General features: G+C 37.7%; 1 protein-coding gene across 5 annotated transcripts in view; it reads right to left on the bottom strand.

Moving 5' to 3' along the window:
- The window catches only part of Ccser1 (coiled-coil serine rich protein 1), a 1,117,462-nt gene that overhangs the window by 724,472 nt on the left and 376,177 nt on the right, over window positions 1-16,813 (bottom strand). For 3 of the 5 annotated variants that reach the window (XM_087907262.1, XM_087907264.1, XM_087907265.1), the window contains exon 7: window positions 13,391-13,417. The exons of the other annotated variants lie outside the window; for them this stretch is intronic. In XM_087907262.1, coding sequence (XP_087763388.1) covers window positions 13,391-13,417 — 27 coding nt within the window. The remainder of the gene's footprint in view (window positions 1-13,390; window positions 13,418-16,813) is intronic. 5 annotated transcript variants of the gene reach the window in all.

Here is a 16,813-nt window from a genome sequence, read left to right as displayed (position 1 = left end):
TCTGAGTGAGGTAACCCAAACCCAGAAAGACAAACATGGTATGTACCCACTAATAACTGGATATGAGATGTAAAGTAAAATTGATTAATATTTTTGTTGTTGTTGTTACAATCCACAGATTCAGAGAGGCTAAGTAACAAAGAAGGCGTAAATGTAGACAAAAAAAATCTTTGGGAAAGGGAAATAGAATAGATTTTGCGGGTGGACAAGGTTAAGAATATGATGAATAGGTGGAGGAGAAAATGCTGGTAGGAATGGCTGGAATGGGGGTAGGCATTTGGGGATGAGGTACAAACCTAATGCAATGGAAACTTCATGGAATCTATTAGAACAACTCTAGAGAGAGAGTCTGAACCAGTCATGTTCTGTAACCAGGCAAGGCCTCAATGTGGGAATTGAGAGGATAACCCTGCCACAAAACCTATAGTTTGTCTTATAGAGCATTCTGGGACCAGAGCCTAGCAGAATAGTCATCAAAGGGACCATGGAGACTTTCATCCAGCAACTGAATGGGAGCATATGCAGAGACCCACAGCCAAACAGTAGGCAAATCTTGCGAGTCCTGTGGAGGAGGGCGAGGAAGGCTCAGAGGAACCAGAGGAGTCAGGGACACTACAAGAACATGGACCACAGAATCAACTATCTGGGTTTCATGGGGGTTCGTAAAGATCAGAAACCTTTAGCGGTCTGACCTCTTCATATATGTTATGGTTGAGTAGCTTGGTGTTCTTGTGGGATGCTTAACAGTGGGAGCAAAGGCAATTACTGACTCTCTTGGCTGCTTGTGGAACCCTTTGTGGAACCTCTTGGGCTGTTTTATCTAACCTTGATGTGATGGTAGTACCTGGTCTATTGTAGCTCATTATCAGGTGAGGAGGAGAGAAGGAAGGAGGGAAATTGAAAGGAAACTGAAGTAGGGATATAATAAATGAAAGAAGAATATTTTAAAAAATATATAAAATAATTTTAAATAGATATAATAAATATTTGAATAGCATTGTATTTATTAAAAGATTTTAGTAATTGGCATCTTTCTTTATTCTCTTAAAGACAGTAAAAGCTTTTATTTTGTTATAAAAAGATAAAAGGAAAGGAAAGGGAAAAGGAAGGAAGAAAGAGTGTTCATGCTGAGCTTTTGTTGTATCTAACTCTGTTTCTTACAGTTAAACATATCACACATTTAATATCCACAGCAAACCCAAGGAAAGTGTAGAGTATCACTTTGGTCACTCAACTAATAAGAAAACAGAGATACATAATTTAAGTAACTTGTCTCAGCACAGCTTGGGTGAACTAGCCTTGACAGACATGTTCTGATCCCTAATGTAGACCTCATGCCCATATGTCTTTTCTAATCATTTTTTGCCAGTACAGTGAATCTTTGAAGACAATTGCTTGTTCTCTTTAAACTAGACATTTCCTTGTTTTAGGATATTATTTTAACTAGGCAAAGATATGTCACATTTTTATGTTGCATTTGTTTAATGATGTAAAGATGTGTTGCTTTGTCTGCCTAAGGCATCTGATTAGTCTAATAAAAAGCTGAGCAACCAATAGCTAGTCAATCAAAAGATAGGCAGGTCTAGCTGGCAGAGAGAATAGGTAGGAGAAAGAATTAAGGCTCGAAAAAATGGAGAAAAGAACAAGGGAGGATTATATGGAGAGCTGGGGCCAGTCAGTCAGGCAGCCATGAACGATCTAGACACAGAGTAGTACATACAGAATGAAAGAAAGGCAAACAACTCTGAAGAAAATATGAATGAATAGAAACAGGTTAAATTAAGTTATAAAAGCTAACAAGAAAAGATCCTGAGGTAAGGCTGAGTATTCATAACTAATAATAATTTTTTGTGTCATGATTTAGGAGCTAGCTACCTACCCCCCAAAAAAGCCTGCTACTTTCCTCCTCCAACTTGGTGGAGAAGGCCATGAACTCAAAGGTAAGATAAGTGGATCTATTGACATGTGTTTACCAAGGAATAACCTGACTTGGTTCTAGTGTTTTCAATAGCTTCTCCTAGAACTACATTTCACTTTAATTTTAACACACAGAAAATAACATATTTAACTATACAATTTCTGAAACAGTAAACCAATACATTCAGCATTTTATGTCCTCCAGTTTTCATCTTTGGGGAATTAAAATACTACAGTTAGAGTTAAGCAATTAAGTCCCCTCTGTCTAAGTCAGTTAACAGATTGTAAAATGACCTTGGAGAGCTCTTCCCTCCCTGACAGTTCTCCACTGGGAAGCTTCCTGGACTCTTGGATGCCACCTGCTGTACATTTGCTTTGTTGCAGCTTGAAGTGCTTGATAACAGAATCACATGAAAGTAACGGGTTGTGTAGCAGGGGAAGCACTGATGCTGGATTTGTGAAGAAACTGGGAATTCAGACATGCATAACAACACTGCTCGTGCTTATTTGATTAACTCTGGACTGTGACAGCAGCATTGAGTGTTCCCACACCCATTAGGCATGAGGAAAGCAGCCTTTAACAAAATACAAATACAAATAGTAGGTGACAGACACAGGGTGCTCAACAGTAAACCATTCGTCTTAGATGCCACTTGAATATCAAAGACACACTGTTTGTAAAGTGGTACAATATCCCTGCAGTTTTCACAGGATGGGGCCATGGGCTGAATAAAACTCTGTGAACAGATATGGTAGATAGGGGTCTCTTAAAGCACAGATAATTTCAAAAGATTTTGTCGGTGTACTCTCCAAACATATCTGAAAATTTCATTTGTAAACTATGGTTTTGAAAGAAGTATAAGAAATACTGGTGAACATAAAATACCTACCAAGACATGCTTTCATGCATACCTGTCCTTATTAGCTCTGCAGTGACAGTCTTATCCCGTATACTGTGTTGGGCAGGTCCTGATTTTTGTTCTATTTTTCATGTGGTTTTTCTCAGCGCAACATTAATCTTTAACACTGCATAACCTGTATATTTTTTAACCCTGTGTTATACATAAATTGAATTGTAATGTAAATTCCCATTCCAAATACCATTTGTAGAACATATTGATATATGACCAAAAATCCTTTGCTAGACTTGCGCACAAAACTATACCAGGCTCTCCTGGGAGACCAATTTCATATCAACATTTTTGGAACATGCTGAAATTACCTAGCACTTTTCGGCATGCAGTTGTGTGGTACCTCTGCTGCTAGAAGCTGAGAGTCTTAGGAGAGATTTAGCTTCTTTCACAAAGATGCATAGACTGAGGGCAGTTTAGAGCTGACATTCAAGCATGGCTGGGCTCTTCCTGACTTGTAATTGTGATCACTGCTAGACTGCCTCTGTGTTTAGGTAATAGCCAAAATAAATATAGTAACACTATTTAAAATAAAGACAGGATCTTATCTTAAAGCAGAGGGTATGCTACATAAAATGTTAGCTATTATTCTTGATTTATTAAACATAATTTATTGTATCCATTTAATATTAAAAGGTTCTATACTTTAAAATAGATATACGAACCATGGGACATTTATCATTGTTGTTGCAATAAGGTTTCACTATGTAGCCCAGGCTGGCCTCAGATTGATAATCCTGCTTCAGGAACTCCCAAGTGCTGGGTATATGGAAATGTCATGCACCACCACACTTAGCTGGTGGCAGGAGGAATTTAACATCCTCTAAACTCATTGAGCAGTTCCTTGTAAAGAAATAAGCCAACAATTTGTGAGCAGGAAGGACGGATTATTGCTTTTATTCCAAGTTTTGGTTTTACAAAATAGTACTTCCTGTAGATATTCCTGCTGATATCCCAAAAGCTTTCGAGGTCTGCATTTTGGGATGAACTTTGCAGGGCGCTGGAAACCAGAGCTGGTTTACCATTCTTTTTTATTCTTTTTTTTTTATTAAATTATAAAAGTTTCCATATCCGCCCCTCCTCCCAACACCCTCCCACTCCCCCCACTCCCTCTCCTCCACCCTCTCCATCCCTAAGAGCAGTCAGGGTTTCCTGCCCAGTGGGAAGTTCAAGTTCCTCCCGCCTCCCTCCAGGTCCAGGAAGGTGAGTGTCCAGACGGACTGGATCCGCAAAATCCAGTATATGCAGAGGAAACAAGTCCCAATGCCATTGTCAATGGCTTTTCAGACAAGAGTCCCAGGTCCAAGGAGATCCCCAGACTGTTCTCTGGACAGAAGAGAGGGTGCCTGAAACGGCCTAGGCCCATAACCATACTGATGAATATTTTGCTTATCACCATAGAACCTTCATCTGGCGATGGATGGAGATAGAAACAGAGACCCACATCGTAACACTGAACTTAACTCCCTAGGTCCAAACGAGAAGCAGAAGGAAAGAGAACGTGAGCAAAGACGGCAAGATCAGAGAGAACCTTCATCCGACGATGGATGGCGATACAGATGGAGACACACAATGGAGCACCGGACTGAGCCCCCCAAGGTCCAAATGAGGAGCAGAAGGAGAAAGAAAATGAAAAAGGAAATAAGGACTGTGAGGCATGTGATCACCCACTGATACAAGGGGACGGATCTAATGAGAGTTTACCAAGGCCAGTTGGACTGGGACTGAAGGAGGACGCAATCCAACCAGATTCTCTGAATGTGGCTGGATTCTCTGAATGTGGCTGGCCGGAATCTTTCTGGTTTACCATTCTTATGCTGATCCTCAGCACCATCAATGACATTGACTTTCTTCCTGACAGACTTCACGCTGCTCTGTTTTTTCCTGGTTTTCTGAACACTAAATATTGAAGCAATCTAAGTAGATATCAAATGTAAACTGTTTGATCCATAGCTTTAGGCAATATTTATATGATCAAGAATATTTGAACTATATTTCTGCCCCGATTTCCTGGAAATGCAGGCAAATATTTCCAAATGTGACACACAAATTTGCACTGAACTAAGTAAGTGCTCCAACTTCCCTCTGTCCTTACAAGTCTCACATTTCCTTCAGCCTCACACAGATACTCCTCACTTACTCTTCTTAGGTACAGACAATTGCAATGGTCTCTGCTCATTACCCACACAGTGGCATTCAGAGTTATCCTTGCTTACTCCCCTTCTGTCACCTCTACTATAATTCAGCAAGTACCATTGATGTCCCAAGGGTTATACACTTCTCCCACTTCTTTTTGTGCTAATAGCTACAGCTTGGCTAATTGCTATAATTTCTTAAATTATTACATAATTTCTTACAACTTAGTAACATGTTGAACTGAAAAGGAAACTCAACTGACATGTAGCACTTCATTTATTAAGAAATATGAGATAAAAATGGCACCATTATTGAAGACGTTCCCAAAATCACATTATGGGAACAACATTGGTAGTGAAACATCAGCTAGCACTGACTTTATAGTAATGATTAATTTTGCATTTGTAGTATTTAATGCTTGCAGCATTCACATTACTGATGATTGACTGTTACACTTCAATATATTTATGAAATCACAAATGTTATCCATTTCACTTATAAGATATGAAACCTTTGTAGTAGTTCATGCTCATGGGTGCTCTCTTCACATACACACTTTATGTCTCATATTTTATTTGTGAATTGCTCAAATATCTTGACTATAATTATTATTACAAATGATGAAAATAGACTCTAAACCCTTAGTCAAATTGTATTAAGTTACAGAGTAAGATTTACATTCAAGTATCTATGATCCTGTATTTCTTTGATCTTAACCAGTCTAATTAACTTCTTCAAAAAAATTTATTCTCAGTGAAACTGAGATACAGTCAGGGAAGAATGTTTCTTTGCTTTCTTTAAGTGCTCACAGAGCACTGGAAAGTAAAGGGTTTCTCACATAGAAAAAATAATCAGAATTACCTACTCTTTTGTTTTCAAGAAATTGGCCATCAAAAGAGCAAACAATACAATTAAAAAAAATGGAGTACAGACCTAAACAGAGAACTCTCAACAGAGGAATCTAAAATGGCTGAAAGACACTTAAGGAAATGGTCAACATCCTTAACCATCAGAGAAATGCAAATCAAAACAATTCTGATATTCCATCTTACACCCATAAGAATGGCCAAGATCAAAAACACTGATGACAACTTATGCTGAAGAGGATATGGGATTAAGGGAACACTCCTGAATTGCTGGTGGGAGTGCAAGCTGGTACAGCCCTTTTGGATGTCAGTATAGTCATTATACAGAAAACAACCTTCCTCAATACCCAGCAAACCACTTTTGGGTATATACCCAAATGATGCTCAATTGTACCACGAGGACAGATACTTTTGGTTTTTAACACGTTTTTCTAAAACCATGTAACAGTTTAGCATTAATAATATTTTTAAAGAATGGAAAATAGCAACCTAATCGAGCATGAATGACAAAGTCAAGTTCATTGACAGATTTGCCAAGGAGAAAATGAGTATTCTATAAATAAGCATGCTGATGGTGATACCACCAACTGCATAGTAACTTCCATATCATGATGTCTTAGCTCTAAATAATTCAGTGAGCTCTTTTAAATCACAGGGATGGGACTATTTACCAGCTATTTGGAAAGATGAGAGGTCTGACAGAATACTAGTTTCATTCTGACCAAAGCTACCTTCTCTTAAGGCTTTGAGTTTTGCCCAGGGAACTTCTCAACAAAGCAATTGTATTTTAAAAACTGAAAATATCTGTCAATCACCTGTTACAGACTACAGCTGGAATCATCAAGAAGAGATTCGTGGGTGTGTCTTTCACATGATGGAGTGGATCACAAATAGGAGCAGGCAATCCAAACAGTTAGAGTGAGTTATGGAACAAAAGTACTTTCCAGTTTACACTTATAGGCCAAAGATTTGTAAAATGGAAAGGAGCCTTTGAATACCTGTCTGCAAACACATAAAAGATGAAAAATTCCTTCCTTTCGACCAGAACCACTGGCTCCAGCAGCTTTCCAAAGTCATAAACTCAACAGGAAAGAGGATAGGCACTAATAATATGTTCTCCAGCCTTTAAAGAGTGTAGTTTTTTCTTCAGTCACAAATTTGTCAATCTACAAGACTTCAAGGGAATGTGTGCTGCTGCAAAAAGAAAAGCCCCCCCAAATGTTACTATGGGAAAAATGGAAATCTATGCAGCATCACTCAGGCTGCTATTAGCATTGTAAATATCCAGGTTAGGGCAAGATTCTTGTCAAGAGAATTATAATGCAGTTTCAGCTTGCTACGATTCTTAGAGTTGAAATAGCTTCAGGAACCAAAAAAGGAAAATATGCATTAAAAAAAAGCTAAAGAGAAATGTAGCTGGGTTCAGCTGAAGTGCCAGCATGCTCCCATCAGAGAAGCACACTTGGTATGAACAAATAGAAAATAGCCTGTGATGTTAAATCTGTATCTTATGGAATCATGAACCAATGGATGTACAAATAAAAGACCAAAATTGTAAAAGTAACTGATGAAATAAATTGTTAAGTCAGAGTAAACTCAGATATTAGGAATTTAAAAAGGGAGCGTGATGCATGTGTGTATGTGTGTTTTGGGGGGAGATGGGAACAAGATAATAAAAATAAAGTAAACTTAGAAAGGTCAGGAAGATTCAGTGGGCTAGAGGAATTGGTCTTTGATCAGGTTGCAAGCCTCTTCCCACTATACACTCAGGCAATTATGTGTCATATACAGCAACAAACTTGGATTAGCTGAAGTTATCTTAGTTGTACACAGGGACTTATCTTGAACAAAGTATTGACAAGAAAAATGATAAAAGAATGAGATGTCAGGACCTCCTTTTCTTAGAAAAGGTAGCACGTGCAGAGTCACTGTGGAGTCATGTGAACAACAGAATGCCAGGTTTAGACATATAGACAAATTCTATAAAAATATAAAATAAAAACATTGTATTATGCCAGAATTTGAATAATATCTGCAGCATCTCTGATCTGAGTATTTTCTCTGTGAACTTTGATCATTAAGAATTAATAATATAAAAAGAAGAATTAATAATACACTGCTTGGGATATGGAAATTGGCCCAGACTAACTTAGAGATTATGTTTTGGTTTAGTGTCCTTCTAGCCACAAAACTACCAGGTGGTCATATGCCTCCAGATTTTTAAAAATTTTGTTATGGAATTGATGAGTAAGAATGATTATAAAAATTATTCTGTTTATCAATAATGTGAAAACTTGAGGGGAAATGATTGAAAATGATAACTCTATTCTGTTATAGTTTATTAACAATGACTAAAAGATGTGCAAACGGAGTGAAACACATGTCCAAAAACAAAAAATGATATAATCTATGTTTTGGACAAGATGAATGTATCCCTACTTACTAAATTATATATAAATAAAGAAGTACTCTGCTACTCAGTCTGGCTGCAAGATTCCCCTAGCCATCATGGCCTGGCTCACTTCCTTCCTTCTTCAACTCCATACATTCTCTGCTAGGACTTGTTCACTACTTCAGATGAAACCAGCCAGGGAATAGTAAGACCCACGGGTTAAAAAGGAAAAAACAGAACAATGAGGGTTGGAAAAAGAGACTCACTTGGGGACTGGAGAGGATAGAGTGAGGGAGAGAATTGATAGATAACAGTAAGGATTTTTGAAAAGGTCATAGGGTATCATATTATTTTACATTTATTTAAAACTTCATGCCAGGTGGTGGTGGTGCACACCTTTAATCCAGCACTTGTGAGGCAGAGGCAGGCAGATTTCTGTGAGTTTGAGGCCAGCCTGGTCTACAGAGTGAGTTCCAGGGCAGCCAGGGCTACATAGAGAAACCCTGTCTGGAGACAACAAGAAATAAAAAAAAAAAACAAGAGCCAAAAACAAACATAAAATTTCTTATATTAAAGAACACATGTATACCTAACTTTTTAAGTGAAGGTATGAAACTTGGGGTAACAGTGTTTCCACCTAATGTCATAGAGTATCTAAGAAAAAAAAACAGTGCCAGGCAAAGATAACCTCCTTTCAAGTTGTTGGTCAGGGAAATATAAGAGACTCCCAAAATAATATATGCTATTGCTTGGCTTCAATTGCCTCCCATACACTGAAGGAATATCATACTGCTGTAGATACCACCATGTGAAGACAAAGGATTTAGAAGAGTTAGAACCAACATAGAATACATGTGCTGGGTGACTGACTCTCACAGTAATGAAAGAACCTACACAAACTTCCACGGAAGACAAGCATTCAATAGCTTTACTCAAGTGTAATACTTATGAACCACAACAATAATCGGGATGACAGGCTAATTCTAAAAGACACAAGACTGACACTGATATTAGGGGGATAACTGGGGTGGTTTGACTGAGAAAGGCCCCACAGACTCATATTAAATGATTCATTTTCTTTAGAGCTGCTGCAGTCATGGTGTCTCTTCACAGCAGTGAAGAGTAACCAAGACAGCAGTTAGTAACAGGATTGGGGTGTTGCTGTAATAGACCATGCTGCTTATAGCAGAATTTGGGACTTTGGATTAGGAGAACAGTTGAATGCTTTGAGTTGGACTATATGGGCAAAACTAGTAGGAACATGGGAGACGGTGGAGCATAGGATGATTTGAACTGTGGGGGTCCAACTCATGAGGTTTCAGAGGAGAAGAATATTAGTATGTGACCTAGAGATTGTTCTTGTGATACTTTGTCAAAGAAGGTGGCTGCTTTCTGTCCTTGTCTAATGCCACAGCAGAATGAGGAGAAGGGCTGGAGTATATTTGCATATGTGAGAGATAAAGTATTGGAGGCTACAGGGCTGACTGTGGTAGCAAGTTTCCACGTGGAGACACAGTTTTTTCATTTCTTCATCCTCATGCTTTTTATAAGGTCTTCCAATCTCAGTTAAGTTTGCTCTTCGTACCCATTAATGTCACAGGCACAATGATGTACTTTTCATGAAACAAATTCATAAAACGCATTGTCCAATTTGTCATGTTCACTCAGACTGGATGTCTTGAGAGAAACTGATCTCTATGCGGTTCAATGAAAAGCACATATAGTGGAGGACTGACCTGTTGGTGGTTCTCAGCTACACTGTGAATGACCTAGGAGGAGAACCCTCAACCTCAGTAAAGCCTTCTTATCACCATCCGTGGCTGACATATTGATATGACGTTTGATACGGCTTACATCTAATCTTCAATGATGACAAGCTATTTTCAAATTTTTGAACACAAATTTTGTGAGATAAAATTATTTATTATTTTAAATAATTTTAAAATGAGGCTATTCTGGTTTAGTTTTCTCTTATGTCACCATAAAGTATTTTTGAATAGTTTGTGTTTCTTACACATATGATATTGATTTATTTTTCATACTCTGCTGTGCATAATAATCTTACCATTCTCAAGTCTGTATAATCTGTAACAATGGTTGTTCCCTATTTTGTTCTCTTCATTATCTGTGTTTTTTTCTCTTTATTCTTTAATTGCATTCATTAGTGATTCTTTTTTTTTTTTTAAAACTTCAATGGCTGGGTTCTGGTGTTACCATAGTGACAGTTGTGTGGCTGGGGCAGACTGTGGGGCCACTGGCAGTGAGACCAAGATCTATCCCTACTACTTGATCTGGATTTTTGGTACCCAGTCTTATTGAGGGATACCTTGCTCAGCCTTGAAATAATAGGGAAGGCCTTGGTCCTGCCTCAGTGCAATGTTTTAGACTTTATTGACTCCCCATGGGAAACCTTACTCTCTCTGAGGAGTGAATAGGGGGTGCAATGGGAGGAAGGTGAAGGGAGCAGGAGGAGGAAAGGGAGTGGGAACTGGATTAGGCATTTAAAATGAAAAAAAGATAACTTTTTTAATTTAAAAATAAATTTTAAGATAGTTTTATTTAAAAAAAACTTCAAGGAACCTATTGAATTTTTTTAATTGCCTACTATTTGTCCAGATTCTATTTTACTTTTTTTCTTTTTAATTATTTCTTCCCACTTCTTTTAAATTTAATTGGCCTTTTTTGGCTTCTCAAGGAAGGAATTTTGTCATCTTATTATTCTTTCTTCCTGCTAATATAAATCTGTAAAGTAATAATGAATTCTCTAGTACTTATCATGTGAACTATGCTCCACACGTTCTGCGTGTGTTTTACAATAGAGTCCTATAAGTTAAATTGCCTCTGGGAAACAGGATGCTACATTTAGAAATGACTTATCTGCTCAACAGCTCTTGCCTGGCACTGCACAGGAAAGACTGGTTTTCCATTCGCATCCTGGTGAGGGAGAATTGTCTGTATTCTGTCAATCATGTTTTAAATAAAACGCTGATTGGCCAGGCAAGAGGTGTAGGCAGGAAAACCAGACAGGAAGTGGAAATGATGCAAGGAGAGGAGGAGAATTCTGCGGAGGAGGAAGTGGATTCCTCCCACTCCTGCCCAGATCACCGAAGCAGCAGGATATGAGCTGCCCCACTGAAAAAGGTACTGAGCCACATGACTAACATAGATCAGAAAAATGGGTTAATCAAGATGTGAGAGTTAGCCAATAAGAAGTCTGACCTAATGGGCCAATCAGCTTTATAACTTACAGAAATCTCTGTATGGTTGATTTTCTCTGGGGCCTGCCGACTGAGGGGCAAGGCAGGACAGAAAACCCCAACAAACAAGCAGGCCCCTTTATGTTACAGCGTCCCACAGCTAAATCTACATAGCCTGCTTCTAAGACATTCTACAGTGCAAGCTTTCTTCCATACGGAACTGCCACAGTACCTCTTATATTGACTTAAACACATTTTATTGCAAGCAAAACCAAACAAAAGTTAAGAGGGTGGCAGAAAAAAAAAATAAGATCTAACTCCATCATTTTTAAAGCTAAGACTGAAAAGACGTCTGATTACCGAGCTGTTGTTTGCAATGATTACCTTGCACTGATTGTTGCTGTTTGCCTGGTTCATAGTGAATGCCGAGGAAAACCTCAGGCTCAAGTCTTATGTCTGGAATGTTGAGCAAAGCTTTTCTTCTACAATTATGACTATAATTATATATCCCTGGACTTTTTTAGCTATAGCTCTTTCCTTTGGTTTTTAGAAGTGTTGAGAAGTTCATACTGAAAATTAACCTTGAAAATATGTCATTTCTTCTTTAGGAAAATGAAATTAAAAATTGAACTAGATAAAGGAAAAAGAAGTATAGATTAACAACTCTTTAATTAATGAAAAGTCATTGGAAAAATCTCCACAGCTCAAATATTTTAACAGCTTGGAAGTTTTATGAGCTATATTCATTTTTAAATGTAGCTATTTCCTTGATTTTTCACTTACTACGTATTTTCCCAGAATATGTCCCTCTCATTGCGTTAAACATTTCTGTTTGGTTTACATTTACATGACGTTGTTTGTAACATGACAAGTGCTTTCTGGTTCAAGAAATACTTGAAGTATAGTCACACTGCCTAATTGCCAAATCAAAAATTTGAAAGTGTTGGCCTGGCTAGATGGTGGTGGGACATACCTTTAATACTAGCACTTGGGAGGCAGAGGCAGGTTTATGCGACTTGGAGGTCAGCTTGGTGTATAGAGCAACTTCCAAGACAGGCACAAAAGCTACAGAGAAACCCTGTCTCAAAATAAATAAATAATAAATAAAATAAAAATAAAACAAAAGGGTGGGACTGAGGACATGAAATTAGAGTTTCAGTTGAATATTTTTACTGCCATGAGACTATGCTTTGTTGTTACTGTTGTACTGCCTTCAATTGTGGAAAGTAGTTTGAAAATAGGTTAGTCAATGTGGCTACACTGAAAGGCATGCCAAAGAGATCCCAGCACTTACCAAGTTCTTCTTCAGGGTTGGGACATGAAGGTGGTGTTTGAATAGAAGCCAAAAGCTATGCATCACTAGGCAACCCAGTCAACAACTGATCCCTACCCATCCATCTCATTTCCTTCTCTCTTGCAAGAGCTTCTGACATGTAAATCTTTATCCAGAAGACACAGCTCTCCTCTAGTGAACCACTAGAATCCCAGACATTTCCTCTCTCAACAGTAGGTTTCTAGGGAATCTCAAGTTTGTTAGGGTATAGGTTGTCACTCTAAACCCAGTAATGGTCTTGTTGATCATAGATAGGATGAAAGGTACACTATAGGGTTTAAAGAAAGTTTTCCAGATGGACAGGAAAGACTGAAAGGTCCCAGAGATTTGTGGACAAGTTTAATTATAGGGACATTTTCATGTCTTCCCTCTTCAACTGGCACCAGCTGCTTCTCACCTCTATTTGTTGAAATATGATAATATGGATTTTTTTCATGGGGCACTCTGGAGAAAGTCCGTCATTTGATTTGGGGACACCTGTCCTTAATAAGCCAATTAAAAGAGACAAACTGACAATACAAAGCAGAAAATGGAGATTCACTCAATTCATCCACAGTGGAAAGAGGGACAAACAGATCATTGATCCCCTGAGTCCATCTTCAACCACCTGCCATCTTATTAGGATATCAAATACTCACTGGTGTTTGAAGATTCCTTCTAGTGTCCTTCTTGATCAGTTACCATACAATATAAACAAAACCAAAGAGGAGAAATTAGAGAACAGAAAAAAAATGATGGGAACATTAAACAAACCCTGTCTCTGAATTATATGCTTTTTATATCATGATAAAGTCACAATAAAAATAATGGTTTAAAAGATTTTGACAGCTCTTCTTTGCTCTAATAAAATGTTTTATGACTAACCTTGAAAATAGGAGACAAAAAATAGAATTTCCAAAGACCTAATGTTACTAAACATTTTTAATAGAAGTTTTTATATTTGATACTTTAAGAAAATTCAAGCACTTTTGGGGGGTGTGAGACAGAGTTTTTCTGTGTTCTGGTACTCCATTGTATTCCAGACTGGCCTCAAACTCACAAGGACCTGCCTGCCTCTGTCTCCCTGAGTGTTGGGATTAAAGGCATGTGCCACCACCACCCAGCTTAAAGCACTTTCTAAGAGCAAGGGAACTTTAAAGAAGTCCAGATTTGGGAGTGTAACATGTGTTTAGCTCCTCCATGTTCAGCTCAATATGTCAACAGAACAACACTACTAAACTAGTAGGCATACCCAGCTGACAAAGTAATAAAGTATTACATATGAACTCGTATACTTAGCAATATGCAGTTTTCTAATAATTTATGTTTGTTCCTGTCTGCTGAGTGAAAATAATGGTTTGTCAACACAAAATTATCTATATTTGGAAGGTGTGAGGATACATGGGGAAAAACAAACAAAAGTTCTCATTCACTAAGTCTATAGGCTTTTCTTCTAATCTTCAGGATTTAGTAGATAATTTTTAAAATAATAATGAACCCCAGAGCATCTTTACCATAAGAAGATCTGAAAAGCTTTAGGAGATTATGTGTTCAGTCTATAGTCCTTAGCATGTGTAAGGGGCATGATCAGATTAAACCTTGTAATGGTTGCTATCTATCTTTATTTTATATGCTGAGTGAGAAAGTCACATTCTGCCAGTTTTACTCCATTAGGAGTAACTTAATGATTGACTAGAAGCTGAATGATATATATTTTCCTTTCATTTATGTATTCAGCAGTTAATATGTTTTAAACAGACATTAGGATAATATGGCAGGTTCAACTCATTTATGACTCTTAGAGTATTGTTGGAGATAAAGAGTTAGCAATTGCAGGATCAATCATGTAAAATCCTAAGATGTGCACACTTAACCTCCAGAGTACATCTAAGGGTATTTAGAAAATGTGCAAAATGTCCCAAAAGAATGACCAATCACATACTCATCATTTTTTTTCACTCCAATAAAGAAACTGGATTGTAGGTGGGAAACTTACAAGTCAGAAGGCCAAATATGATTACAATGAGAACCTGGGACATCTCAGTGGCAATAACTGAAAAAAGAGATACAAACTGAATTCCAAGTACTCAGGAATAGTCCTCAAGTACAAGAAGGAGTCAGTTGTATTTGACGCAACATCTTTAAGAGAATATCCTAATCTAGTGCCTCTGTTTCAGAACTCACTAAAAAGAATGTCGGAAAGCCTTCAGCTTCTGCAGGCTGGGAATCAACGCTGGAGCTTTTGAAACTGACTCCAGCCTAGAGCCATTGCCGCTGCTCTGAAGCATAGCTGCTCCCATTGGGAGGTCAATCACCAGAAGCACAGGGTTGGATTGAATTTTACTGCTCTACTCATTTTAAGAATTGCATTTAATCGAAATCCCATGGAATAGTCTAGCATAACAAATACGATTCACAAAGCTAGATTAGTTCACGATGTATATGGTCAAAATGTATAAGAATTACTGCCAAAATATATAATATGATCAACATTTTATTAAACCCAAAGAGATGGAGTAACAAATGCCCATTAAAGACAAAACAATTAAAATGAATAAATGAATGTGCTAGTAGGATTTAATATTTAACGTATTTTCAGTGCGGTTTGTAAATAAAATATTTTGACAAAGTACAATATTGAATAAAACATTTTAGTAAAAAGTAAATTATAGGGCTGGGAAGATGGCTCACTGATTATGAATGTTTATTGCTCTTGCTGAGGAACTGAGTTTGGTTTCCAGTACCCATATTATTGTTCACATCCAACATTAATTCCATTTTCAAAAGATTTGATATACTCTTCTGACCACTGCTGGCTCCTGGTACACATTTGGCTCACAAATATATATGTAGCCAAAGCACTCACATACATAAAATAAAATAAAAATGATAGCAACAACACACAAAGTAAATGTTAAGTTTTTAAAGTATTATTACTATTAGAACCAAGGAATTGTCCTTAAATTCATTCAAGGGTACAGGGAACACTGACTCAGTAGACAAGGTAATTTGGAAGATACTTATTTCACATACTGTGGGAACTTACCATGGAAAGTCTTTCTAATGTTCCACAGTTTTAATGAGCTCTAGATAGACACTTGGGAAAGAACCATCTGGCTCTGGATTTCCTAGCAGCCATCCCTTTGCAGCATGTAAGTGTATGGTCATCTTGCTTGTTCGTCCAAAACCAGCAGCGACAATTTTGTTCTTTCTGAACCTTTTCAAATATTTTACAGAGATACCCTCCCCAATCAAGGAAGTACATATGATTTGATCATCATGAAAATGAATTCACCTTTTATTTACCCAAGTATGAAAATGACACGTGTGTATTATCTACACTAATGGACAGACAGGTTTCAAGGAGACCATCAGAAAAGGGTTTTAAATGCAAAATTTAATTAGGATACATAATTCAGTTTGTTCATTAAATTTTCTTAGTTTTAAGCCCAGAAAAACTCCTGACTACACCCTACACCTCCAGAAATTAGTTTATAGTGATAACATTTTAAAGAGGGTTGATATAGTTATTAATGACCTAAAGGCCTCAGTGGACTGAGAAGCTCTTGACAGGAAAGTTGACTTGACTGACAACATCTGTGGAAAATTCTGATGAGATCCACACACCAACCCCTCTGGTGTCTAGCACTTATACTGCAGAACTGACCTGCATTAGGACTCTTCCGTCCTTGGTCTTCTCCTTTTCCATCCTATAAAATCCCAAGACCACTACTCCACATGTGCACAGTCTCACCTCTGCAGGGACTGGGCCCTTCAGTTGTTCTGATTAAAGAACAATTCTGATTCTGAAGATGCCTGTTAGCTTTCTTTGTTTCAACTTCACATCCCTCAATTCAGTTATCTATCATTGGTAGAAGGAGGAAACTGATAAATTGTGACCATTTTTGTGGTAAATGCTATAAAATAGCAACTACTAAAACTAGTAATTAAAATGTTTGTGCACCACCAAGGCAAGGTGGTGCAAGCTCATAATTCTAGCACTAGAGAAGAGGAGTGAGGAAGTCATGAATCCAAAGTAGCTTTCATGACATGGTCAGCTTGCAGTCAGAAGAATCTACATG

This window comes from Myodes glareolus, chromosome 6 (assembly GCF_982192425.1).
Source record: "Myodes glareolus chromosome 6, mMyoGla1.1, whole genome shotgun sequence".
Classification (NCBI taxonomy): domain Eukaryota; kingdom Metazoa; phylum Chordata; class Mammalia; order Rodentia; family Cricetidae; genus Myodes; species Myodes glareolus.
The sequence above is the reverse complement of the archived record's forward strand: the minus strand, read 5'-3'. Positions and strand labels throughout refer to the sequence as shown.